The sequence below is a fragment of the Protopterus annectens genome, chromosome 2.part1 (genome assembly GCF_019279795.1).
Source record: "Protopterus annectens isolate FY-2018-M chromosome 2.part1, PAN1.0, whole genome shotgun sequence".
NCBI classification, from domain to species: domain Eukaryota; kingdom Metazoa; phylum Chordata; order Ceratodontiformes; family Protopteridae; genus Protopterus; species Protopterus annectens.
Window position 1 is genome coordinate 746651943 of NC_056729.1, and position 27451 is coordinate 746679393.

Consider the following 27451-nt stretch of genomic DNA (forward strand, 5'->3'; position numbering starts at 1 on the left):
CCTTTGGCCTTTCTACTTCCCCAAGGGTATTCACCAAATGCCTCGCTCCTGTGATTCATTTTTGCAGGCTAAGGGGGATACATGTCTTTCCCTACTTGGACGACCCTCTTTTTTTCAGACATCTTCACCAGAGACTTTGAAAATCTTAATTTTGCAGTCTCCCTTCTGCAGAGGCTGGGGTTCACTATAAATTTCAAAAAGCCCTTTCTGACTCCTTCTCAGGATCCTGTCATTCTGGGGTGCAGGATCCAGACTGTTCCCGTGCTGGCATCCCTGCCTCCTCCCAAGGCCCTAACTGTCATTTCCTTTTTTCAATCCCTTTTTCCTCTGACCTCAATAACATCAAGGGAATTTCTGAGAGCTCTGGAATTTGTCTTCCATCATTCCTATGCTCACTTTTGCCAAACTCTACATGAGAAAACTTCAGTGGTTTCTAAATTCAGTTTGGCTTCAGCATTCTCATCTCCTCAAATATTTAGTTCCTCTTCCATGCCTCAGAACGTCAGTGCTGGATTCAGCAGTTGACTCTCAATTCTGGACTCCCTTTTCATCCACCTCTTCCCTGTCAGGAGCTGTTCACAGATGATTCAGATGTGGGATGGGGAGCAGCTTTCAGCTTCCTAAAGGTATAGGTAGTCTAGTTGCCTTATCAACAGAAAGACTATATCAGTGTCAAGGAGATGAGGGCTGTTCTGCTGGTTCTTCAAGCCTTTCATCCACTTTTCTTCCCAGGACCTCTCAAAGTGTTTATAGATAATGGATGCTTCACAGAGATGTCTTTCTGGACATTGTCCACCATTGGAGTACTCCTCAAATGGGTCTCTCTGCTTGTCCTATGAACAAGACAGCATTCTCTGTTTTGTGCCAGAGTCCTAGGACATTTGGTTTGGAAGGTGGATGCCCTTTCTTTTTCTTGGAAGGAGATTTTTTTTACGATTTCTGTCCCCTTCCCCTCATTCCAAAAGTCCTGTTCAAAATGCAACAAGATGCTCCCAAAATCTTGTTGGTGACTCCTTTTGGCTGCAATTGTATTGGTTCCCTCTTCTGCATTTAGCCAAGGGCAATCATCACAAGTTGTCTCACTGGGTGGACCCACTGACATAAGACAAGGGATCTCTCATCCATTCCCATCTGTTCACTCTTCAACTGACACTGTGGGTGATAGGATTTTGATTTCACAGACACCTGTTTTCTGGGGGCTGATTTCACATAGACTCCTGTTTTCTGGGGGCATGCTTAGGGTCCTGTAGGAGGCCAGGAAACCCACTACTAGGAAATCCTACTTCCCCAAATAGAACAGGTTTTCTGTTTGGTGTTTCTCATAACCTGGATCCACTTTCTGTGGATGTTCCCTTGCTTCTTTTATCTGTGTGAACTGCTCAGTGCTGGGTTGACTTATTCTTCTGTTAAGGCCCACTTGGCAACCATTTTTGCTTCTCTGCCTTTATCACCTCCTTTAGCTTCTAAATTTCAAGATAAACAATTCCTTAAAGGCGTCCTTCATATTAGGCCTCCCAGGAAGCCTGTTCTACCTCCCTGGGATCTTAATTTTGTTTTAGAAAAATTGTCCCAGGCTCCTTTTGAGCCTGCAGCTTCAGCTTCCTTGCAACATTGATCTTTGAAGACTGTACGTCTGTTAGCCCTTACTTCTGCCAGATGAGTGTCTGAGCTTCAAGCCCTTGTTGCTTGTCCTCCACTTTTGGTGTTTCATAAGGACAGGGTGTCCCTTTGTACTAATCCACTTTTATGCCCAAGGTGGTGAATGAGTTGTCCCTTAATCTATCCATTTGCCTACTTTTTTTTCCCTTCTTCGCAATCTGCCAGTGAGAAGGTGCTGAGCACATTGGATATGCATAGACAACTCAGATTTTATTTGGATAAGATTAAGACTTTTTATAAATCTGATCAGTTTTGTGTTTATTTCCATCCTATGTCTTTAAGATTATCTGTGTCCAAGCAAACTACTACTTCTTTGATTTCTAAAGCCATCTCTTTTTGTTATTCCTTTCATGATAAGAGTCTTCCTTCTTCTGTTAAGGCTCATTCTTCTAGAGTTGTGACTTCTGTTGCTTTTTTCAAGGCTTTGGATACTAACTCTGTTGTTGGGCAGCTACCTGGACTACTCTGCATACATTTACCAAGCACTACAAGTTGGATGGAATTTCCAGAGCTACAACTGGTTTTGCTAGAGACATCCTACATGGATTCCTAGAGAACTATGCTGGTCCTTCCTCCTCCCTCTCTTCTACCGAGCTTTTGCACTCTCACCATTGTAAGAGAATACTGTAACAGTGAAATGGAAGAATATAGTGCAGTTGTGCAAGATCTTACCATAATAGTAGATGTCCTTCTCTTCACTGTTGCAGAATTTCTGGATGTACTTGTTACCTCTCTAACCCTTGGACTGGAGTTCCTACTCAGGCTCTCACTTCTGAGGATGGTACGTTCGGTCCAGAATGTCACCTTTATACCCTGTGTTACATGAGGGAGCATATATGTAATACAGTATATGGCATACCTTAAAGCAACCTAAAGGCTTTGATATATTGGCCGAACATCTGGCTGCCCTTGGCAGGGGATCCCTATTGTATGGAATACTCCAACAATGAAGAGAGGGACATCTACCATTATGGTAAGATCTTACACAACTGTACTTTCTGAAAATAGAATACATTTTTAGAACCATGTGTATCAGAAAAATGTTAAAATCCTCACTAAAACTGCAGCTTATTGTGGCAATATTGTAAGCCTTCTGACACCACAGACTATGGAATAGAAGTGCGTAAAAACTGGACATGCAAAGCAAAATGTCATAGCTCAGCTGCATGACAGTAGCACTTAACACCTTTGTCCTTTATAACATTCTTAACTCCACAGTAAACGTTCCGTTGCAGACTACCATTCAAAGCAACCCTTGTCATCATTTTCCTCCAGCTTAAACTACTAATGTCCTGCAAGACAATATTTAGCTTTAGACCCTTTTTTTCAATTAACTTTGAATTAGGCTTTAGCCTTCTGTGAGGTACCTAACATGTCCATCATGGACCGATTACAGGTAAAGTCATAAAAAAATCTTATGCTGTCCATCACTGTGACTCCCTACCTGCATTCAGCAGTGATAAAAGCACTGTGGGTGATGGGATATAATTTCCATTTGAGTAAATGTTTGAATACATTATTTATATGGAAGGCATTCCCCCAACCCCAGGATATTATCTCCCCCTTCTCCCATGTTAAAATCAGCTCAAGTGTTACTCCACCATGGGGTAAGCAGAAATTGCATTGAAGTGACCCACCACTCTTTATATATGTCTCCCTGAAATTAACTGAAGACCACATATCGTAAAACAGTTTGGGGCCATGTTGCCTACTGTCTGTTGCTGCTACTAGAATATGTGCTAGTATAATGTGCAACGCTACAAATATGTAAAAATAATGTGTTTTAAGTAAAAATAAATATGTACAGCTATGAATGGTGAAATGTATGCGTTCTCCCCCCCCCCCACCATCACCACCACTACTTCCAGACACACCACTTTGTAGACATGTTACCTTTCTAAAGCTTCTAAACTAAAGAACAGCTAATCAGTTTTCGCACTAAAGTCTTTCCCAATGTGTTAGACTTTCTGGACAGTAGTGGCACTGATGTTGAAAGCATCAAACCAAACATTGCTACTCATTTATAATTGTTACTTAAAGAAATTTACAGATACTTTCCAAAGTAAAATTTGACAGCAGTGACTGGATTTTTGACCCTTTCACTTTGGACTCTGAAAAACAATGTACCCTGGTCAGCAAGGAAAATCTTGAGCTGAGAACTTGCATGTTACAGATATATATAAAGCAGAGGTGTACATCTCAGTCACAGCAAGATGTTTTAGTTAGGTCTGATAGTTGAATGCTCAGCTTTGCCAAAGAAAGCCATAACCACATTCTGCACTACTGATTTATTTAACATCATATTCTCTGTTTTGTCCACTGTAAATATGAAGCAACAGAATAAACATCTTTTGAGGATGACCTACAGTTTTGCATCACTAAATGCACTACTGTCATTAACAGACTGTGAAAGTATACAGGCTCACTTCTCTTACTAAAAGAGAACTACTTGACTTTTAAATGATATTGTGTAGTAGTTTTACTAATATGTGAAATGTTCTCACCGAAATAAATATGTATGAACTAAATATGACGTTTTGTAGTTATCGAGACCTGATGGATCTGCTACACATTTGCAAATCAAACAACACTAAACTTACCCAATCTAAGGATCTAAATATCATCTGTGACATAAACAAAACATATGTTGGAGGATCAGCTACTGTATATGTCTCCAAGATTACCCCTTCTCTGGAACAGACTCCCCATTCATTGTCAAGCAGAGCTCTTCCTTAAACCTATTCAAATGCAGTTTGGACCAATGGATGGGAAATCACAAATTCACCCCTGGCTTGTCACCTTTTGCCCCTTATGGACAGAGGTAACTTGTAGATGCCCTAAGTTATACGTATATACCAAAGCCACTCTAGCCCTTGGACACTGTTAATTGGGAAAATTGGGTCATGAATGGCTAGGCTTGAAAATGCTGAAGGACCATTAGTCTAGTAACATCGAATGATCCTATTTTCTTACTACTATGTACTGAAAAAAATTTGATTTTGGTTTGGTCAAAAGAGCATTCCAAAATTCTTAGGTGGATCATGGGACATAAAAGTTTGGCAACCACAGTTACAGTTGGCAGCAGCAAAGTTACCTGTATTAGTAAAGACCATGTCCAGGATTTATTTGCCCCTAGTCAAGGTGTGAACTAACTTGTCCAGAGAGTTTGTATTGATGAATTCTAGAAATTTCTGGGCATACATGTTTGAGGGTGTACATGTCTCCCAGTTAATAGAGGGCTAGTTGAAGTCTTCTAGGGGAATGGTGTTTGTCTTAACGTGTATGGACTTCATAAAGGTTAGGTAGGTGGTAGGAGGTATGGGCTGAGGGGTGATATAGAGGGGTTCCTATATTTAGATACAATATAAGGGATTTTGTTAATAGTAAGTTGGATGTGGAAGAGATCCAGGTTGTCTTGTCTAACTAGTCTGTTGGTAAAATGTTTTTCTAAGACTATGGATACAATGCCATCTTTTGTGCCTTCATTCAATACAGTGTGTCTTGATGTTTGGTAGGCAATGAAACCGTGCTGTCATAGGGTTTTAACGAGGTCTGTATGATATATTCATTAATGTTTTCCAGGGTAAAGAATGCCTGTAGGCAGCGGAATTTTATTAAAGCTCCTAGCAGTGAGCAGCAATACCTTTGTTACTCAGACTCTCTTACTAAGTTAGAAGCTTTGGGAGTCTGACATTAACTAGAAAGGCACTATGGGGATGGACAAGTTTCTAGCCAGTATACAAAAGCCTGAGGATGACTGGTACAGGCCATCACTGGCAAAGCAGTTAGGACTGCTGTCTACCATTTCCTCCCAGGCTAATGTTACACCCTCTTAGAATGACACAAGAAGCTAAGCCAAATGATTAAATCAATGTTTTGTTCACATTTGCAGCATCATTCCTGTGAAGGTAGGATGCTGTTCAAGGTTAAGTTTATACCTGCCTCAGACACATATTCCAATGGTTCTTTCATATCTCTCTGCTCCTCCCACTAATTAATTAATTTATTTTCTTAAGTCACACATATCTATAGCGCCTTATGCCATCCAGATCTTTTTTTGGGGATCTGACTTCTTTAAGTGACTTACCAGTTAATACTAGGAAATATTAGAAAGGGCAATGATTTATTAACAAAATGACACTAAGATTGTTAAGCTAGGATGTCCTGCAGTAGAAAAATTAATCAGTTTGCCTCTTATTCATAGTTTCATGTTTATGATCATACTTTCCATAACCGAGACCCCCTACATGCTGTTGTGGGGTATGGTGTAAAATACCATTGTGAGAGATGGGAAAATTCATTACCAATGTCCATTTATATTACAGTCCACTTGAGAGATTGTTAGTAATTATGAAAATAAGCAATATTTCCATATTAATATTTTCAAAACAACAAGTGATTTACAAACTGTGGCATGTATCAGGTGAAACTTTAGATGTTGAAGAAACTGTCTTTGATATTTGTACTTTAAGTTGCAAATCTTAAGAGATATTCATTGTTATTTATATTGCTAATTATACAGTAAGCATATGTTTTCATACTTCTGTAAATATCTAAATAAACATGCACCATACCTATCAACTGTACAGATTTTGGCTTCATATTTTTGGTCCATTTTTCCTAAAATTGTGGTTTTCTGGCAAATTAGTGGCAAATCATTAAAGATTGAAGTTAGAAAATGAGAGATCTGAGTTTCGGACTTCATATCCTTCAGAAAAATTCATGCTAATGCAAAACCTGTTATTTTATTAACTTTCTTAGTTTTAAAGAGCGAGATTTAAAAATTGCCCCTATTTTTGGCCCTTTGTCCTACTTTTATTTATGGCTTTGTCCAGATTCCTTGCTCTAAGTGGTTGAGAGGTATTAATGCACTCAAAGAATAATTTCTTGCTGTCGTGTAAAAGCTTATGTCTGGTTAACCAAAGTGTTTTAACAATATATGTATATGTTGTACACTTTCCAATATATGACAACTTGTGAACGTTTAGCAAAAAATGTAATTCTGGGTTTGTATGGATTACTATTATCACCGCAAAGAATATATCTTAGTGATAACATAGCTATTTGTACAGTTTTAATACCTTTTATTCTTTGAAAAATACTCACATTTGTTTATCTTATGCTTTTGAAGCTGATTTTTCAGAAAATGCTCTGGAATTCAGTGATGTGGATAGGCGGTGTGACGTTCCACACCACATATATGTTAATGGGTTAACAATCAATGAATGGAAAGGAAGTTTTTTTCTTACAGATTTAACAAAGAACTTTTAAATATGCAAGAAAGAAACTTTAAAGTAAAACAAAATGAAACAAAAAAGTAAAATAAAAAAAAGTAATATAGTAAAAACAAACTGTAATATAAAAAACAAAATAAAAAAAAATAATGGAAGTTTCCAAACCTTAAATGAAAAAACAAGAAAAACCTAGCCAAGCTAGAGTTTTCACTGTGTGATTCCTTGAACCCTCTTGTAAAAGAGGATTGTAGGATATATAGAAAATTATCCTTAAGGGGATACCAGGTGTTACATCTATATGGAGGTTCTGGATGCCCATGACTTATTTATTGTTAAGTCAATTTAAGGACAAATTCAGGCAATAAAACCAAATTCACTAGCTGTGGGACGTCTTGTTATGATATCATCAGCATAGCATAAGTGGACTGTTTGGCTAACCTTTACACAGGGCTGTTGTCTCCAACCATTAAGGTGTCTGCAAAATATTCCATCTAACAACTATATAACAGTAAACAGGACACACAGCCAATCCAACTGGTAAAAACAACAGTAAAAACCTAGCCAAGCTACAGTTTGCACCGTGTGATTCCTTAAAACCTCTTGTAAAAGAGGATTGTGAGATATGTGCAAAATGACACGATAATTACTGAGTACAATGCTCCCTTGGGGTGTAGCTCATTAATCGGTTCCCTATTAGATGATCAAAGACGCATTCTTTCGAATGCGTCTTGATCAAACTTGAAAGCACTAAACAGCAAAATACTGAAACGGCATATAAGCAAATTCTTTCCCTGGGAAAGAAATTGCTTGACCGCCTTCAGTATTTTGCCGTTTTCGTCACTGTAGTGCGATCTTGGAGTTGGTATATTTAAGTAGGGGGAGTGTGGGGGGCATAGTCCCCCACGTCAGGAGGTGTGGGGGCTTCACCCCCCACTTTATGTAATGTTTTAAAGTTTTTTTTTCTTTTTTGGAACAGCGATTTTTTTTTCCCTGGGAAAAAAATTGCTGTTCTGAGTGCTCGAGATTGTAAGCTTTCGCTTACATGGGGTCGATAAATCAACGTTGTTGATTTAATATAGACCCCATTAATCATATCAAACAGTTAGCAAGACCCTAAAGGTTCCTAACCAAAAAGATCACAGGCCTAAAGTCCCTGAGCTATGAAGATATGCTGGAAGCTCTCTTCCTTTATTCAGTGTCTTAAAGACTTTAGGTTAATAGGTCATTACACTAAGCTAACAGACTGTGTGGGCCATTTTAAGTCTAGCTAACTATCCCATTTGAGAATCAAACCCTGCACCTTGTGTTTGTAAGGCAAACTCCTTAACCATTATGCCAAACCCCCTCAACCACATACAGAGGGTAGATCTATGTAGCTTGCTGCACCATTAGAGACCCAGTTGTCCTGGACCTCCTGTTTTTCTGCAAGTCCAGTATCTCCATCAGTACTAGAACCAGGGACCTCTATCTTCACCAACAGATGAACATTGCACAGTGAAGAGGCATGCTTATAAAGCAGCACCTCCTAAACCTTTGGCATAATCTTCCACTGCATGTTATAAGCAGTGCAATTCACTATCTATCTTTAAACATAAACTAGTGACTGAATAGGTATCCATAAAATTACTCTGGGTTTTAGGAGTATGGCCTTCATTGAAAAAGGAGATACTGCCTTGGGGGATGGTACTGGCAAAGTGGTCATAAGATTTGTTGGCCTTGGAACATCTATGAATCCATTAATCCTAACTGTTTTTATGGCTTTTTCCCATAGCTCATCAGAAAATCTCTGCCTGCCACCATAATGAATCTGAATAGCATAAAGTGGGTGTAAGAGAATAAATGAATAATTAAGTACAGCAAAATGATTATTGCACTCTGCAAGTTAGTCTAATTCCAGTGGAATGCACCTCTGTGCAAATTCTGCCTAAAATGAGCTATTAGACAGGAAAGCCAAAGGCTAGCATACTCAGTGGGTGAAAAGCAATAACCACGCAGGTCTGCACCAATTTATGGAAACTAAACATACCCGTTTAACTGTATGAAGTATGTACATGAATGTAATGTCATATTGCTGTTGTGTAAACTCTTTTTCTGTTCATCTTGAGTGGTGGTTGAAAAGTCTAGTGACCATCCCACTTAGCCACTAAACAAACAGCAATCAGTAAATAAACTGTCCAGAATTTTGTGGAACATCCCTGATTTTGCCTCATATTTTTGCCCTGTTCCTTGTAAAATGTTGGATTTTCTGTAAATTACTCAGGATCGTATCTCTTTTCTGTCCAGAATCTCACAGAATGTCCACATTTTTGCCTTATGTCTGTGGTCTGTTCATAAAATTTGTGGTTTTCTGGCCAACCATTAAGGATTGTACCCACTGAATAATGAGACTTCTGAGTCTGAGACTTCATGTCCTTAAGAAAATGCATGCTAATCCAAAATCTGTTCTTATAACAGCTTTCCAAGTTTGAGTAATATTTAAAATCTGTCCCTGATTTTGGCCCTTTATCCCCCATCATTTTTGGCTTTCTGCAGAATTCTTAAGCAAATGTTGAGAAGTATGCAAAGGATTACAGTTAGTCACTAATGCTAGACATTAAAGTTGCATAATTTCAGAAAATGCATGTTGATGAGAAACCTGTTTAAAATTGTCCCAGGTTGTGAGCCTTCATTCTCCTGTTATTAACGCTGTCCAAAATTCTAGATGAAAGAAGCTGATCAGTATGCCTTAGAACTGCTCATACAGGATTTTTCAAAGTAATCATGATCTCAGAAGCCAGAGAAAGATGATTTATCAGTCAAATTGTCTTTTACCTGCTGCCTGACCTTGCTGTTGCCTTAGAAATACTGATGCGTATATTTCTCTGTAATCACTATTCTGGCAGCAGTTTCAGACGATATTAGGAAGCTTTTGAAAGTGGGGAGGCTCTCACTCCCCCTTGCCCTATGGTTCCAGCACCCATGACTCAGATGGATTTATAATTTCCCCTTCTTACTCTGCATGCAGTAACATAGTAGGCAAGCTGTCTGCATTTCTGACAGCTTCCTAGCACGTGGATGTCATTTCTAAAATGGACCTTTCTTCACAATCGCCTCACAGTAAGATGCTGTCCGGTTCGACTCTCAGCTAGAGCGTCTTCTGCGTGGAGACATGCGTGAATGGGCGTTTCTTCGTTGAAGGTTGTGCGTCAGGGCTGGCAACTCGGTATGTAAAAATCAACTGCCAATCATTAGCGGACCGGAGTTCCGCTGTGGCGACCTCTAACCGGGAAAAGCCGAAAGAAGACCTACCTACCTTTCTTCACAATTAAGTTTTCTATTAAGCATAACATTTTCTAGTATTAGTAAAACCAATTCTACTTCCAGGCCACGCTGTAATAGAAATACCGGTACTGGGAAAGTGCTTTTTTGCATCCAGTGTGCCTTTCATTTAAGATTATTTTGTCCTTATATTATTTACAAGAAACTGGAGAAAACTGTGCCGTGGTTATTCAGTTTGTTATATCTTATAGCAAGATGCAGATTGTGTCTAAATTTTAGAGCTGGTAAAATTTGGTAACAGCATTTAACTTGATTAATTTGTTGTGCATTATTCGGTTCACTGTTATTTCATCTGGCTGCATCAGAATTTATCTTTCTGGCAACCAGTATTTGATCTTAATAAATTAACCTCATAAGCAAGCCAGCAGTGAGTGCTGGGTAATGATTTGATCCTGTTCATACTGCAAGAGACTATAACACATTGGATAGCCAAACTGTTTCCCTTAAGGAGGACAGCAGTGCAGAAGGATGCTGTTATGGTAGCATTGCAGTTTGGCACCACTGCTGCTTTTATAGAACATAAGCACTTGTGTCCACTAACTGGAAGAAGTAAATGCTCATTCATAATCATCTGTGCCACTAACCTTTCTTTTGGATGCTGTACTGTAAATGTATCCTTAGGAACACAGCACAGAAAACACTATATAGTGGATTACGATAAAGTGTCTATTAACAGCCAACTTATCTGTTCAAGAAACTAAATGCAATACATTCATCACAAGAGCAAAACCAGGAACCATAAGCCAGGGTCCTGATTTTGTTGTATTATTTCATCTTTAAATATGAAACAATATAACAATATCACATCATGTATATGAAACACTGCAACAGTATTCTAGCAGTGGAGCTTGTACTGTAACATGATTGTAGTCTACTAACCTAGCCATTGTTTCTGTTTCAGCACTCTAGTGACCTGTCATTTCAGTATTGTGCAGTCACATCATAAGGTTTCACTTGATTACTTTAAAAAAGCTTTCTTTTACTTCAGTATTATAGCTGAAGGTTTTACAGCCTAGACTAGTGACGCCTCTGTGTGTTTCTGCAGTTACATCCTACTGGTGCTTCTAGGCATTAAATATTGCTTGTTCATATTTGCATTAATAATTCCAAAACCATGCTACGTACACAATACAAGATTTAATTTTAAAGCTTATTCAGTGGCAAGCACAACTGTACCTAATATTTGATGACTGTCTAGTGCAGGTAAAGATTTATTATTTATATACTATTGTGTTGTAGTGGTGCTCATTATTTCTCTAAATATCTCAATAGTTAATGACACACATAAAGCCACTTATTCTCATATGAAAGCGACCAGCTTTATGAAGAAAATGTTGCTGGCAATGTGTGTATTGCTTGAATGGTTACTTGAGAATGTGCTAAGCTGTTTATATAACATAACAGAAATCCATATTTAATGTGTTTATTGTATCTAATAAAATCCAGTTTATGCCCTAGAATTGTATGAATGCAATCACTGTAAAGACGTCTTTGCGCTGTATAGTTTTCCAGTAATGCTTACACTTAGATTTAGTAACATTTGTTTGAACTTGTGAGGTGATACTTTATTTTATTAAAGGCTCAATCTCTACCCATTGGAAGTTAGAGTGCAAACCCAAAAGAGCTCCATTAGAGGGAGTGAGTTAAGTTGTGAATTTGTACACTTTTTGTAATACATTACTTTTCTGTTACAAAGAATTGTCAAAAAGTATGGTTGTGTGTATGTGCAACATTGCTTTCTTTTTTTTTTTTTTTATTTGCGTTTGGTGTAGAAGGCTGTCAGTTCTATACCCACAGCACATGACTGGATTGCTGATACTGTAGTGTAGCACAAGGACAGGGGCTGCACTGCTGAGTTTGTTACCCTTCGGGTGAAATGTTAAACCAAGGCCTCTTCTGCATGAGTTGGTGATAGCGCAGGTGGATGTAAAAGATTCCATGGCATCTATCATAGGATGAAATGTTAAACTAAGGTCTCATCTGCTTGAGTTGGTGATAGTGCAGGTGCATTCAAAAGTTTCCATGGCATCTATCAAAAAGAGTAGTAAGGGAAGTTCCATGATGCCCTGGCCAAAATTCCCATAGTAGTATAAATACTACTGAAGATAGGCCACTAGCCTAGTGGGACTAACCTGGTCAACAAAGGATAAATAAAATAAACACATTTTTTTGTCATTTAATCCACTTTTTATAGTAGAAGGACTCTCTTATGGAACTCTGAAAAGTGATGTCTTATATTTTTGGGTCATGATTGGCTTAATCATTTTGGTTTTCCCACTATGAGACTTCCAAAGGAAGGTCACATTTCCCCTTCTCTTATGTCATAAAATAACAATGAAGTACTGTATTCACAGCTCATGTTGTAACTATTGCAGGATTAATAAGGGCTTTCCTTTCTTTTCCACTCATGCTAGGTAATGGAATTTTACTGCCAGTCTTGTGAAACAGCTGTGTGTCAAGAATGTACTGGAGTCGAACATGCTGATCATCCGACTGTTCCCCTAAAAGATGTTGTTGAGCAACATAAGGCCTCACTGCAAGCCCAGCTGGAGTCTGTAAAGAAACGGTAGGTGGTGTGGTGCATCTCCTGAAATGTCAGCATTTCACACTGTGGTAAAACTAGAAACATATCTCACTGTAGGGTGAGGTGACAAGAGTAAAGATAAAAGTCTCAACATGTTGCACTATATCGAATGTTTCCATGTCACCTTTCTGACTGAGCCTAATTCTCATTAATATTTGGTGCATCAGTGCATTGTATTACATTATTCTGAACTACATGATTGCATTTTTCTCTGAGAAGGAAAACTGCTGAAAATTGTATGCAAAGGTGTACATCAGTATGTCTTTGTATAAAGGCAACGTTAGAATGCAGCATTTACTTGTAGTTTCTGGATATTAACAGAGAATGCTTGACCCACCTCATCTGCCCATTTCCCTATCATCTGGATGAGGTGCACATACTGTTTTTTTTGTTTGTTTTTTTACTTTCACCCAGGGTAAGAATTACCACGAGTCCCATGCAAGTATAAAGGCCCAAAGGAAGTAATGGAAATACTGTAGTTGCACCAAAGTGCATTGTTAGAATTGTAGCATGTTTCTTTTTCTTGTTGCATCTATGCACTCGCCGGCATTCTTTATGTCAGTAGTGTGGTAGGTAAATAAAACCGTGCTCCTATCTGGTATATATGTCTCGAGGTGACATTATACAATGCACCATTGTTGTCATAATTGTGAGGTCAGTAATGAAGGCATCACTTCTTACAAGCTTTACATCTATGAAGTCACCCTAAGTAGTACTGATTTCACAGTCAAGGAGTTCACTATGGGTCACCATATGGTTGGGAGACATATGCTTAACAAAGATATGTAACCCCCTGCCTGTAGGCCAAGGTGCAGGGTGTAGGTCTTTGGAAATCAAAATTGAAACATTTGTATTAGTACAGAGTTCACAATGCAACTAACTAACACAGAGCCATTTAGAACATGATAGTTCTTCATATTTTTTTCTCTTATTGCCTGTGTGATACACTGAACTCACAACTGTAGTTTATCCGTGGTAGTTGTTTAAAAGCTCTTCTTTTACCCTTGGCTAACCCAGAAGTAGTTCTGTAAATACTGTGTAAAGTAAGGTTAAATACAACTGCCAACAGTGTCACACTGGTGCCTGTACAAATGTGTAAACCCCACTGTTACTAAATATTCAGATTTGATTTTGTTAAGAGACATGAGCAAAGGATGGGAATAATTTGGAAGATTGCTTCAATGGTTTAGCTAATTAAGCATAAAAAGCATGCAGTTTAGAATTCGACAGCCCCATCAGATACATTTTGAGTACTATGATTAAGAAAACTAACCTAAAACATTTATATATATATATATATATATATATATATATATATATATATATATATATATATACACACACACACACACAATGTGTTTTGACTGATAGCAGACCTTATGGGACTAGCAATATGCAGAACCCCATACCTTGTAATCTTAGCCACTTAGTTATCAGGCCTCCCCAACAGCATGCCATCCTGGTTCCTTGATGGTGAGGAGCCAGCCGCCAGACCTACTCAGAGAGGTCTTGTGTAGAGAACTGCCATCATCTGCACAAGCATAGGAGGTGGTTATCGGTCCTGTTTTGCAGATGATGGGGACTCATCCCCTAAGGAGGAGTCTTGTGTAGAGAACTGACATCTGCACAGGCATTAAAGGTGACTAGCTAAGTATTTTTATGTTTATGTAAACTAACTACTCCCCTATGGTGAATTGCCCACCAACATCACAGTGAGGATTGCCTAGATTCCCAGTATGTCCACATATGTGCATTTCTTGCATACAAAGACGGAAACTACTGTCATTGGTTTGGGTAACCACAGGGCACATCCCTCTTTAGAAGCCACTGCTTTGGTGCTACATGCGACCTCAACTGCATGCCACTGGAGTTACGAACCCACCTCACCCCCCCAGGATAGACACTGCCCATCCTTTCCCTGCCTTTCTGTTTGTCGCCCGAGCCACTACTGTAACCTGGGTTGTAGTTAGGCTTTTACTCCTCTATACCAATGGGAGGCAAGGTGGCTTAGTTCATTACAATTTGGAAAACAACTGAATCAGATGATTTGACTAAGCCAAGGCCAGAACTGGATGAAAGGGCAGCCTGAGTGAAGAACTCCATGGTGCACCCCCACTGCCTTCCCATACACATACGCACCCCTCAGTGCCTCCCCCATCATAGTCTCCCCACATGATCCAATTTAGTATTCTTAGAGTTAGCACAGGGAGCTATAGTTTCTGCGGTACAGGGTTTGATTCCTTCAGCCCTTGTTTTCCTACTGTGTGAGCTGGAGCAAGTCACTTAACCAGAAATTGCTTCCAGGTCACCGCTGAGAAGGGACTGTGTGTCCAGTGGGCTTACTTGGTTAGTACATGGGTATTATTCTTCCCTTTACATTTTCACACATCATTTCTCTCACTCTTCAGTGTTCTTCTCTTCTTTAGCCTTCTCCAGCATCCTTTCAACACACCCTAATTGGGCCAGACAGCAATACAATAACTGCAGAGAAAATAACTGAATTAAGTCATGTATTATAGATGTTATAAAGTGCATTTTGGAGTTTTCCCAACAACTGTCATGACCAAGGGAAGAAATTCAGTCTCCCCTTCATCTTTTCTTTTCCTGCATCCTTTACACATACCCTAATTGGTCAAGATCGCAGTGGTAATACTTGTGGAATAAGTAATGAATCTAATCTGGAGGACTGGGGGACCACTAGCCTCCAGAACAAATGGGGGTTATAGATGCACAAAGGAGCATTTTAAAACAATTTTTTTTCAACCTTTTGATCCATTGATGGTCTGACCAAAAAGTAGGAGAAAGGCAAGAAATACAATCTTTTTTAAAAATTGTGACTGACAAAACAATTCACAATAAACTGAGAAAACTGGAGGTAAAGCTCTCTCCAACCAACTGGAGGTAAAGCTCTCTCCAACCAAGACTGAACTTGACGGTCATGAGGAGAGGGGAAACATTTGCACCACACCACACTCATCACATAGTCTCACTAAATCTACACCACTAAAATCCACACATAGTAACACAAAAACGTTCGCGGAGGCTCTCAATAATGATCTGTCTAAGCAACAGAGACCTCCAAAGCAGAAACACAAGCAACCTCCATTCCCCAATACAACCCAAATCACACATAGCCCACAGACTCAGTGTGCCACTCAACCACAGCCAATAAGGCAAAACAACGTACCCAGCACACTAGTTATAGGTGACTCTATAGTCAGGCACACTGATGTCCCACTCACCAGGCTAAAGGAGAAGGTTACTGGCAGCTGCCTATCGAGTGCCAGGATCCGCCACATAACCCACGCACTCAGGTCACTTCACAACAAGTACAAATATGGCTCTGTCATTGTCCATATTGCTGTGAATGACCTGAGACGTACCTCCCTGAACTACATGAAGAGACATGGAAGAGCTCTCCGATCTTGTAGCCCAGACAGGTATGACCCTAGCCCTGAGTAGCATTCTGCCATCGCCCCGAATGATACCACAGTACAAGGACAAAATGATTGACTTCAACAATTGGCCAAGCTTCTGGTGTCATTCTAAGGGGATCCAGTATCTGTTTGCTTGGGATGACATGGTCGACAGACCACAATGCTTTGCCACAGATGGCCTGCACATGTCGCCCCTGGGATTCCGGATACAAGGTTCAAATAACAAATTCACCACCATAACTGGAACAGGCAAGCAAAAACTGAGGGTAATGCTACTCAATTCTAGAAGTCTAAATCTCAAAATGCACTCGAGGCACTCCTTAAAATTTTTATTTTATTTATTTTACATTTGTTGACCGGGATAGTCCAACTGGATGCATGTCCATTTTCAGAGGAGGCCTGGGGAGAAAAGCTCCAAGGGTAAGCAGATGCAGCATTACATAATACCAGCATTACATATTACAAACAGACTATTTACAGTGATTACATAAGTAATGGTAATAAGTAAAAGTAAAATGGAGAACATCAGTATCTGTGCAGTGACTTGAGACCTGGTTCAAGGCTCCAGAGAGCACCCCTGCACTACCAGGCTATAACTCATACCACACATTTTGGCCATGTAACCTGGACTGAAATACCAAAGACGGAGGAGTGTCCATATTCATTAAGGATATCCACACCTCCAGGCTAGTTGCTCAGCATAATACATCCGAGGTTATCTAAGTGCAACTAACTCTGGGCAAAACTGCAATCCAGATTGTAGCTTGCTACAGATCCCCCACCATGCCCCAGGATTCCCACTCCTCTTTTCTTGATGTACTGGAAAATATTAGGGTTCAACCAAACACCCTAATAATGGGCGACTTCAACTACCCCACCATTAACTGGGAAAATTACTTGTGTACCAGCTCCTTAGCTCAACGCTTTCTGGAATTCATAAACTCCAATGCCCTGGATTAACTTATCCACACCCCCACCAGGGGCAACAATATTCTAGACCTAGTCATTACCAACATAAGTGACTGGTGTTCCACACCTGAAGTCAACTCCTCGTTGGTCCAATCCGACCATAAGCTAATCACCCTTGATATCCACATCCCACCCCACCCCCCATTAAGGAAATCACAGTAAAACATTTCTCCAAAGCCAACTTCATGCTTCTTAAGACAGAAGTGGTGAACTTCATGACCCCCATGCAGATGGACAATACAGTTACAACTGCTGAATTATACACAAATGCACTCTATAAGCACTTACACGAATGCATGGATCGTGCTTTCCCAAACAGAACCAAGACGCTATCCTCCAAAAAAAGGAAGCCAATCTGGTGATCCCCTGCCATAAACAAACTGTACAACAGATGGAAGAAACTGTTGCAAAAGAGAGTAAAATCCCGTGAGTGGAGGAGCTCCCTGGTCAGCCTCAGTAAGAAGTTAAGATCCCTTATAAGATCTTCCAAAGCTAGCTACGAAAACAAAATCATCACTAATTCTAAGTACAACCACAAAGCATTCTATAGCTATGTCAAGAATCTCGATGGCAACACCCAGATCTGCTCTGAGTTATAGCACAACGGCATGTAAATTACAGAACCAACTGATATTGCCAACATCCTGGCAGATAGATTCAGTGCTAACTTTACCCCCCCTCACCCCCTAAAGGGCCCATATCTATACAGGAAGAATACAGAGTCCCTGTAATCACAACTACACAGGTAAAATCTGCACTCTCTAAAGCCAAAAACACAGCACCCATGGGACCGGACTACATCCCAGGCTGCATTTTACATGAACTTCAGAATGAACTGGCTTCCCACTTAAGCACCATGTTCAATAATAGCCTCGCATCAGGCTTTGTGCCCACTGAATGATGCACAGCAACAGTTATCCCACTCCACAAAGGGGGGAGCCACCACTGATCCCAGGAAATATCGGCTTGTTAGCCTGATGAGCCTTGTCTGCAAGGCCATGGGACATATCATCATGGAACTCATAAACAAAGACATTGGTAATCTCCAAACTCTGGATCCCACCCAGTTCAGGTTTGTGAAAGGCAGATCATGCCTCCTGAACCTGATTGACTTCTTTGAGGCAGTCACCAAAGCCGTAGATGAGGGTAAGGTGGTTCACACAGCCTATCTTGACCTCGCCAAGGCTTTCAACACCATCCCCCATTCTGGAATTATAGCTAAACTCACTAAGCTAGGTATAAATCCCTATGTCACAAGATGGGTTGCCAACTGGCTCACTGACGGAACCCACACTGTAAAAGTTGCAGACTCCAAATCTGACCTCAAAGCAGTGACAAGTGGAGTACCACAGGGTTTTGTCCTGAGACCTCTCCTGTTTGGTATCTACGTCTCTGAAGTACAGGCTAACACAGAAGGCCTCTGGCTAATGAAGTTCACAGATGACTGCAAACTAGAAGCCATAGTCAAGTCTCCAAATGATGTGGACATCCTACAGAAGGGCCTCGCTGAGACAGATGCCTGGTGTCAGAGCCATGGCCTCAAGCTCAATGCCAAAAAGTGCAGTGTCATCCCCTTTGGTAAAAACTCTGTACCCATGAACTACCACATAGGCAGCAATCTACTTAACACTGAATGTGTGATAAGAGACCATGGGACCCAGGTGGACAGTAGTCTCTCCTTTGATAGTCACATCACCACAGTAGTCAGGAAGTCCTTCTACATGGCACACCTCATCATAAAAGTGTTCTCATCCAAGAAAAAAGAGGTCATTCGACACTCATTTAGACCCATTATAGAGTACAACGCCCCTTTTGGAATGTACCTCACAAGACATCTGCAGCAGCTGGAAAGGCCACAGAAGTACATCACAAAGAGGATTACTGGCCTCAAACAAATGCCCTACACTGACCACCTCAAAAAACTCCAGCTTTACTCTGTAGCATATCGCCTACTCCGAGGTGATCTCTGCCTAACATATAAAGCTATGTCAAACCCAGAGCTGTTGGACACGCTACACCTAAAGAAATCCCAGTCTTTCCGAGCTACACGCTGTAGGGACCTAAACCTTGTCACCACAATAAACAGGACATGCTGGAGGGATAGATTCCTATCCAAGACTTCCCATCCTCTGGAACAGGCTACCCATCTATGTCAAGCAAAGTTCTTCATTAGCACTCTTCAAGAAAAATCTTGATGAGTGGATGGGAAATAGGAAATACACCCCAGGGATCACTTCTGTGTCTCTGCTCGACAGTGGCACTTGAAATGAACTTTCTTGGGTGGCGTAAGCCAGGGAACCTTGTTGGCTAGGCTTACGTAGGCCCTTGGGCCAATAGCCTAGTATCTACCTATGACACCATGTGCATTTCAGGGTGCATAAATCGTTTCTGTGAATAGTGCCTGCTATCCTACCCCTCAAAAAAGCTGCCTTCTCTTTATCCTTCTGGCATTAGACTGTTAGAATGAGAAGGAGGTGCACAAAGACACAATCGTATATTTATTTATTTATTTTATTATTTTATTTTACATTTGTTAACCTGGATAGTCCACTGGACACAGGTCCATTTACAGTGGAGGCCTGGAGAGAAAAACTCCACATACAACAAAAACATATAATATAGAAAATAATATTTCAAAGAAAAATTACATTCAAAATGCAGTGAGTCATAGATCAAGTAGAAAATACAGACATATCAGACACCGTCAAGGACAGAAATAATACATTAGTACTAGAGTCTTCAGCCTAAGAAAATATCAGCATCATTCCTGGAGAGATGTGTAAAACAACAGCTTCATAAAGATTGTTCGATTCTAAACCAGAATATAATCAATTTTACTATATTGTATGTATATATTCAGTCATAGGACCAAGTCCTATCAATACACCTTAAGGTGTGAAAATAGAATGGTGGAGGAGGGTCTAACCTGGTGTAGTGCAAGAGCATAGCCAGTTATTAATGAGATGGAAGTGACAGCAGGTATATGACTGGGTAGATATTTGAAGTAATTGTTGTGAAATGTATGTACAACATGCCTGTCCACCCCCAAAGGATAGACACTTTCTGTGTAGTACTTTGATGCCAGACAGGGAGAAACCTGCAAGAACAAAAGGAACACAGTAACCTTTTTTTCATATTGCTACTGTTAGATGTATAACAGCATTCCTCTTTACGTCAACCCCCCCAAAGTAGCCATCTGTTTGTGCTCGGTATGTGAGTGTCTAGAAAGTGAAAAAATGACCGTCATGCTAATGTATTCTAACATGTTGGGCCTAAACAGTTCCCTGCTGCTAGACAAACTATAGTGCACACCTCTGACGTTTGTCTGGAAAGTTAAAGAACTTTCCATAGCATCACAGAAGCTAAAATGACATGCTGTGCACACCTTCAAGGTTTGAGTGCGAAGAAAATTAAACTAATAATGACCACAGTGCCCCCCCCCCCCCTTCTCCAGCAAGCCTACAGTAACCTTCTCTGTGTATCTCTGAGGAGGGCTGAGTTTAACTAGATGAGCTCAGCACAGAGGTTGCTACTGAGCCTGTCAAAATCCACTTACACAGCCAAGGGTGTGGGGGCCACCAGGACCCTGAGGCCTTGAGGGTCTGGTTGTTCTGTGATGTGTTTCCTGGCTTATATTTTGAAAGATAGTGACTTAACTTTTTACTGCTACCCAGTAATGAGTTCTGTATGTGTTCTGCCATATTGTGTGTGCCCATATATAATACATCAGTGATGTTATTTTTTACATATATAAAAAAAGGAAAAAAAAATCAACAAACACAGGAACACACTACCCCTGAAAGCCAGGTCAGTCATACAACCTATACTGATTTTTCACACACACACACACTGATACTGGCCCTGACAAGTCAGGTCTATCACAATATATGTGCAAATACACACTGTACAGTTACCTGCAAGCAAATTCTTTAGGATATTGGGGAAAAAAACAGACCATATGAATAAATCCATAGAGGTACAGGGGAAGCCATGCATACTCCACACCAAAACAAATGACAGCCAAGAGCTCATCTGGAGCTGTGCACTGTGAAATGGCAAAGCTGCCCACTGTGCCAGTGATCTCATTCACGCACATCCTGCCCTTGCCAGACTACAGAATTAGTCACTTATCTACAAGACTGATGCTTTTGATGGGAAGTGAGAGAAGTTCATAAAAACTCTTTGCACTTAAATGCACAGCAAACCCCCTTCCATGCATAAGAAATAGCAATACATTTTAACTGTGATTTTTAGCAAATCTGTTTAACACTACTCCTGCCACATCAAATCAGGGAATACTGTTGAACAGGGATTAAACAGCAGCAGGCATAAATCACACACTACTCCTGCCATATCATATCAGGGAATACTGTTGAACAGGGATTAAACAGCAGGCATAAATCACACACTACTCCTGCCACATCAAATCAGGGAATACTGTTTAACAGTAATTAAACAGCAGCAGGCATATGTCACATGTATCCATAGATGGTATCCGTACCAATCAGTTATATCTACTTTACTTTTGATTTATATCTACTTTACTTTTGATTTCACTTAATCTGCTGCAAGCTGTCAGGCTGTTTTCATTCTTTTGGAGTCAATCGCCATAAATATTCTTGTTAGGAGTCCGTTTTGTCCACCATAACTGTTGTGGTCCCATGAATCCCTTAATCCTTAAAGTGAGACTCTGACAATAATATTGTTGGTCTGTCATCTTTGAACCATTCATATATTTCCTGGTCATTTTACTTTTATCATTCCTACTTGTCTGGTGCCTTTTTTCTGGTAATTTTTATTACTGCCTTCTGATGTCTTGTTATTCCTTCTATGTTTCCCTGTATTCCTCCCCTGTATAACTGCAAATAATCCTGCTGCAGCCCCTCCTGTATTCTGTGAATGTCATTAGAGACCTTCTGAATGTTACACCTAAGTTTTTAATTTCTGCTGGGTCCTTGATGATCAGTCCTGCTGGAGAATTTGTCTACCTTTTTTAATCCTGTTGGGCCCCTTTCATTTTTATGATTTACCAAGGTCCTCCATATCTATAATTTCTGTGAGTAGGCCTCTAACTGCTAATCCTGTTTAGGACCCTCAGAAGATTAAAGCCAGCCATATGCTACTTGGAAAGACAAAATAGTACACTTTGAATAGCTGTTTACAATATATGGCATATGCTCCCTTACGGATATCCCACAGTAGTCTCAAGTCTTGACAAGTTTGTCACATTGAAGCCCATCGTCAGCTCTTACCTGGAAAAGCTTCTCCTTCAATTGTTAGATTCCTGCTAATAAAACAATTTCAGAATTAGTCTAGTTTCTGTAATTAGATGCTTCCCTAACAAGAGAATTTGGAATAGGCAGCAAGAGAACAGCCTTCTTCTCAGTTTGTTGTGGTTCATTGTAGCAAAGCTGTTTACATTATCCAGTTTCTTCATTCAAGCTTCCTTGCACTAACATGTCTAGGACTGTTTCCATTGTTCAGGGGGAAATGATTGACTGATCCATATGTTAAAGCAAGGCCATTCCTTTCAGGGATATCTAGATGCTGAAGTGTAAAAGTCTAATTCCAGTAGCAGACCTGAATTTTGCCAGACCACAGAGACACATTTTTGTTCATAATCAGTTTGGAGAAGGCAGTTCAGAAATCATGCAGCAGAAGAAGAAGACTAGATTAAAAGTGCACTAAATCCTTTTGACCTCTGCAGCCTTCTTACAGGTTCATAGGTTGGTACTAGGCTATCAGCCCTAGGGCCTATACAAGCCTAGCCATAACAATTCCCTGGCTATTTCGTCCCACATTATTTACTTTCCTGGACCTCTGTCTAGCAGGGTGACTGACGTGATCCCTGGGGTGAATTTCCTTTCTCCCATCCAATCGTCAAGGTTCCTCTTGAAGAGGTCCAAAGAGGCACTCTGCTTGACATGTATGGGCAATCTATTCCAGAGTCTGGGGAGTCTCTGGGTCAGGAACCTATCCCTCCAGCATGTTTTGTTTATTGTGATGACAAGGTTTAGATCCCTGGAGGTGTAGCTCTGAGGGATTGGGATTTCTTTAAGTGTAGCATGTCCAACAGCTCTGGGTTTGACATGGCCTTGTATGTTAAGCAGAGATCGCCTCTGAGTAGACGATATGCACGGAATATAGCTGGAGTTTTTAAGGCGGTCAGCGTAGGGCATCTGCTTTAGGCCTGTGATTCTTTTAGTGAGGTATTTCTGAGGCCTTTCCAGTTGTTGCAGATGTCTTGAGAGGTACATACCAAATGGGGCATTGTATTCTATAATGGGTCTAATGAGGGATGAGTACAGTGGGACAATGACCTCCTTTTTTCTGGATGAAAAGCCCTTCGTGATGAGGTGTGCCACATAGAAGGATTTCCTGACTGTTGTGGTGATGTGGTTATCGAAGGTGAGACCACTGTCCACCTGTGTCCCTAAGTCTCTTATCACACTTTCTGTGTTTAGTGTACTGCCACCTATATGGTAATTCATGGATACTTGTTTTTTCCCAAAGGGGATAACAATACATTTCTTGGCATTGAGCTTGAGCCCATGGCTCTGGCACCAAGCATCTGTTTCTGTAAGGCCTTTTTGTAGAGTATCCACATCATTTGGGGATTCAATAATGGCTCCCAGTTTGCAGTCATCTATGTTGTTTCATCTTCCTCTCCTTGCTTTTCTTCTGTTTCTGGCTGTCTTATAGTTGACATCCATTACACAGCTTCTTCCTCTGTCATTCCGTGATCCCATTACCCCATCAGAAAAGCAGTATATCCATAAATCTAACATGTCCCTGAATCTGCCTGTTATGTCTTTACCTGGCCCTTTCATTTTTCATTTTCTGTCTCTTGCATTCTGTGGAGGATGTGCATATCATGTGCCCTGAAAAATATTTTCCACAGGGAAGTACATCTCTGGCAAGTGTTTAGTTTTCTTACTCTAAAGCTTTTGTGTCGTCCTGCATCTTAATGACCTCCCCCCTTCACTCTGTCAAATGGCCTGTTCTCTTCCATTCTGAAATGGCCTCTGCATCTCCATGTGGCATTTTGTGTGAAATTTGAAAATGTGATAATGTAAAAAAAAAACTCTTCTTCCCTGAAGTCTTCCCCAACTCCTTTTACCATACGATCCATTCATCATCAAGTTTGCCACATTAATATATGAGCTGCTTTTTTTTGCACAATAAAACCTGAAGAAAATTATCGTTTGCTGTTTCTTGCCTCACCTCTGCATTAAGATAAGCTATACCAGCCATACAACATAATCTGATTTAGCAGTCACTGATCACTATTGCACTGTTGGCGACATCATCTGGCAGATTTACCCCATTCTCAGTTGCGTTTTTGCTGACTTGGATCACGTTTTCCTTTTGCAGCTATAGACTTGTGTCAAAGCAGACTTCCTGTTCTTATGTACCTGAAGCTATGGTATCTGCTACCTTGTGCTATAATTATGCCCTGGGAGTTCAGTAATCTGTCCTTCACTTTACCTGGAATAAACGTCTGATTATTCTGCTTCTTCAAGTTCACTTCATCTAGTGGTACCTTTGTGGCAACCTTCTAGTAAATGGCATCAGTCTACAAGTTAAATGCGCAGTTTTATTAGTGGACTTCCTTAGAGTTCTACCAAATGTTGAATACCCAAGTTAGGAGGGAGTGGAGATTATCTGACCGATGTGTCTTATCGCCTATTATTAACTTCTCCAGGGACTCATCACAAACTCCCATTTCCCCACTTTAATTTCTTCCTTTTCTCCATGCCTGTATCATGTTACTGCACCTCATTTTAAATATAAAAACTTATTTCAGTTTAGATCTTACCCTTTAATGCTTTGTGCAATCCCATTCTCAGCTTCTAGTCCTGCTCCCCATCCTTCCCGCTGGGTATGGCCATAGTCTCTATTAACTCTGTCCTTAATGATCATAATCCCTTCTTTGAACTAGAAGGTAATGTGCATTCACATTCCTAATAGGACTTGGTCTGTACTTTAAGTTGTAGCTTAATTCAACAGTTGCACTGCAGTCAGAGTAAGAGCTTGAAACATTCTAGTTCTGTCCAGATTCGTTGTGAAAAATAGAATTCAGCAGGAAGATTAACATGTATGGATGCTAATGTGACATTTGCATGTAAGCAGTGTCAGACGAATAAGACGTACAATACATGCCTAGTTGTCAAAATGTAGGCAAGCCTAAGAAAGCAACAAACAGAAATAATGACGTGTCGTACCATTTTCCCATTCACATTGTTGCAGTTGCGGTCAGTGTCTTTATATCTTTACCATTAAATTTAACTTTTAATATGTGCCGCCAATACCTGAAACTGGAGATTGCACACCTCTTTTAATTAGTGTGCCCTGATCGACATACCAACGTAATTATGCAAGCGTGTCTTACTTGAGTTAATTGCTACACAAATGTAATAATTTAGCTATCTGCCGAGCTGTTTTTTAAATTGACAGTCTGGCAGAAAGCCAAATGCTTTACAATTGTTTAATAAACTGTAGTTCCCAACTCTTTCACATTTTAAAGGGTGCAGCAAAGAAACTGGAGCTTTCCAACCAAAGGACAGAAAACTTAGTTGTTTTCTGTGTGGCCACCAAAATGTCATTAAAGTAACCCAAACATCCTTGTTGAAAGAATGTAATGGCAGACATTCAGTCTTCAGTTCCTGCCACTGGCAATACTTTTAAAAGTTAAATTTAATGTCAATGGCATAAAAAGAGTATTGGATTTTACAGTTAATTTGTGATCTCAAGTACAATAATGTGATGTGAGAGCGAAAATGGTAAGACCTTTCATTATTTCTCTTCATCGCTTTAAACATAATCTTTAAGGAGCTTACACATTTTTCCGTCTCCTGCCTGATAGTCTGTCTTGCAGATTGCTTCTGTTAGTATCATGTCAAAAGTGCTAATGTTCTTTAATAGGCAAATGAACACAGCAGATAACTAAGATAGTAATTATTGTTGTGTAGCAAAAACAAGTAATTGTTGGCAGAAAACCACTTTATTTAAACTATAAACACGTTAAAAAATCAGTAAGCGCTTTTATGGATAAAACCATTTCATCAGGCCTTATACATTTCATATAAACCAACCATTTAAATACTTTGTACAATAAATAGTCAACCAATAAAATGCATCATATAAATCACATGGTATTACTTCATAAAAATGATTATCTGTTTTTCAATCTAGGTTTTAAAGAACCCTTGTCATTCAAACCCCCTTCTTTGTCTGCCTGTAGTCTTAAAGTCCAGGTTAATTCCCTATCCTCAGTGCAATTATTAATATCCCCATCGTACCTTCATCTTTCAATAAGTCAGTAACAAGAAACTTAAACTTATTGGCAGTCGATGTATTTTGTATATGACGTGCTAAAGAATTATTAGTGTCTCATTGTCGTATAGCTCTATGTTCTCTTATTCTTTCCATCAATGTGCGGTCAGTCTTGCCTACATAAAATTGTTGACAAGTGTGACACTGCGCTATATAAACTAAATGTTTGGATTTACAAGTAGCCCTAACCTTTAACTTGTATTCCTTCTTTGTCCTGGTATGTATAAAAACACTATCTGTGTTAATATATATACAGAAATTACAATTCATGCAGGGAATAGTCCCTACTCTCTTTTCATTACAAATCTCACTTTTTCCATAACATAACATTCTCTTTAATGTACTTCTATTTTTGAACGTAAATGTGGGTTCAGTACCTATAAAAGCATTCACATTCTTGTCAGATCTCAGAATGTGCCAATTTCTCTTGACAATATCACATATATCTACTATATTGTCAGAGTACGGTAATAAAATACCCAACGCCTTTCTACTATGTCCCTCATTATTTCCATTATATCTTAAGTCTCTCTTATCAGAAGAATAATAAGGTGCAGCTAAATCACCTCGCAAGGTTATAACTTGATCAAATTGTTCTTGTATTTCCTTAATACTATATCCTCTGTCCAAAAGTTCACTTTTCAACATATCTGCTTGTTCCAAAAAAATAGAATGATCATTAGTCAATCTTGATAATCTCAGGAACTGTCCCCTTATGATGTTCCTATAAATGTGTAGAGGGTGCATACTATTATGATGTAAAATATGATTTCTATGGCATCTTTTCCTAAATCTAGAGGTAATTAAACCTTTGCCAAAATCCTTAAAAACATATATATCAAGAAAATCCATTTCACAATTGGATGTCTTCATAGAGAATCTAAGAAAATCTGTTGTTCTATGCACATAAGCTA

General features: G+C 39.7%; 1 protein-coding gene across 5 annotated transcripts in view; it reads left to right on the forward strand.

Moving 5' to 3' along the window:
* Positions 1 to 27451, forward strand: part of TRIM2 (tripartite motif containing 2) — a 1116451-nt gene that overhangs the window by 870210 nt on the left and 218790 nt on the right. For all 5 annotated transcript variants that reach the window (XM_044062463.1, XM_044062466.1, XM_044062467.1 and 2 more), the window contains exon 4: positions 12626 to 12777. In XM_044062463.1, coding sequence (XP_043918398.1) covers positions 12626 to 12777 — 152 coding nt within the window. The remainder of the gene's footprint in view (positions 1 to 12625; positions 12778 to 27451) is intronic.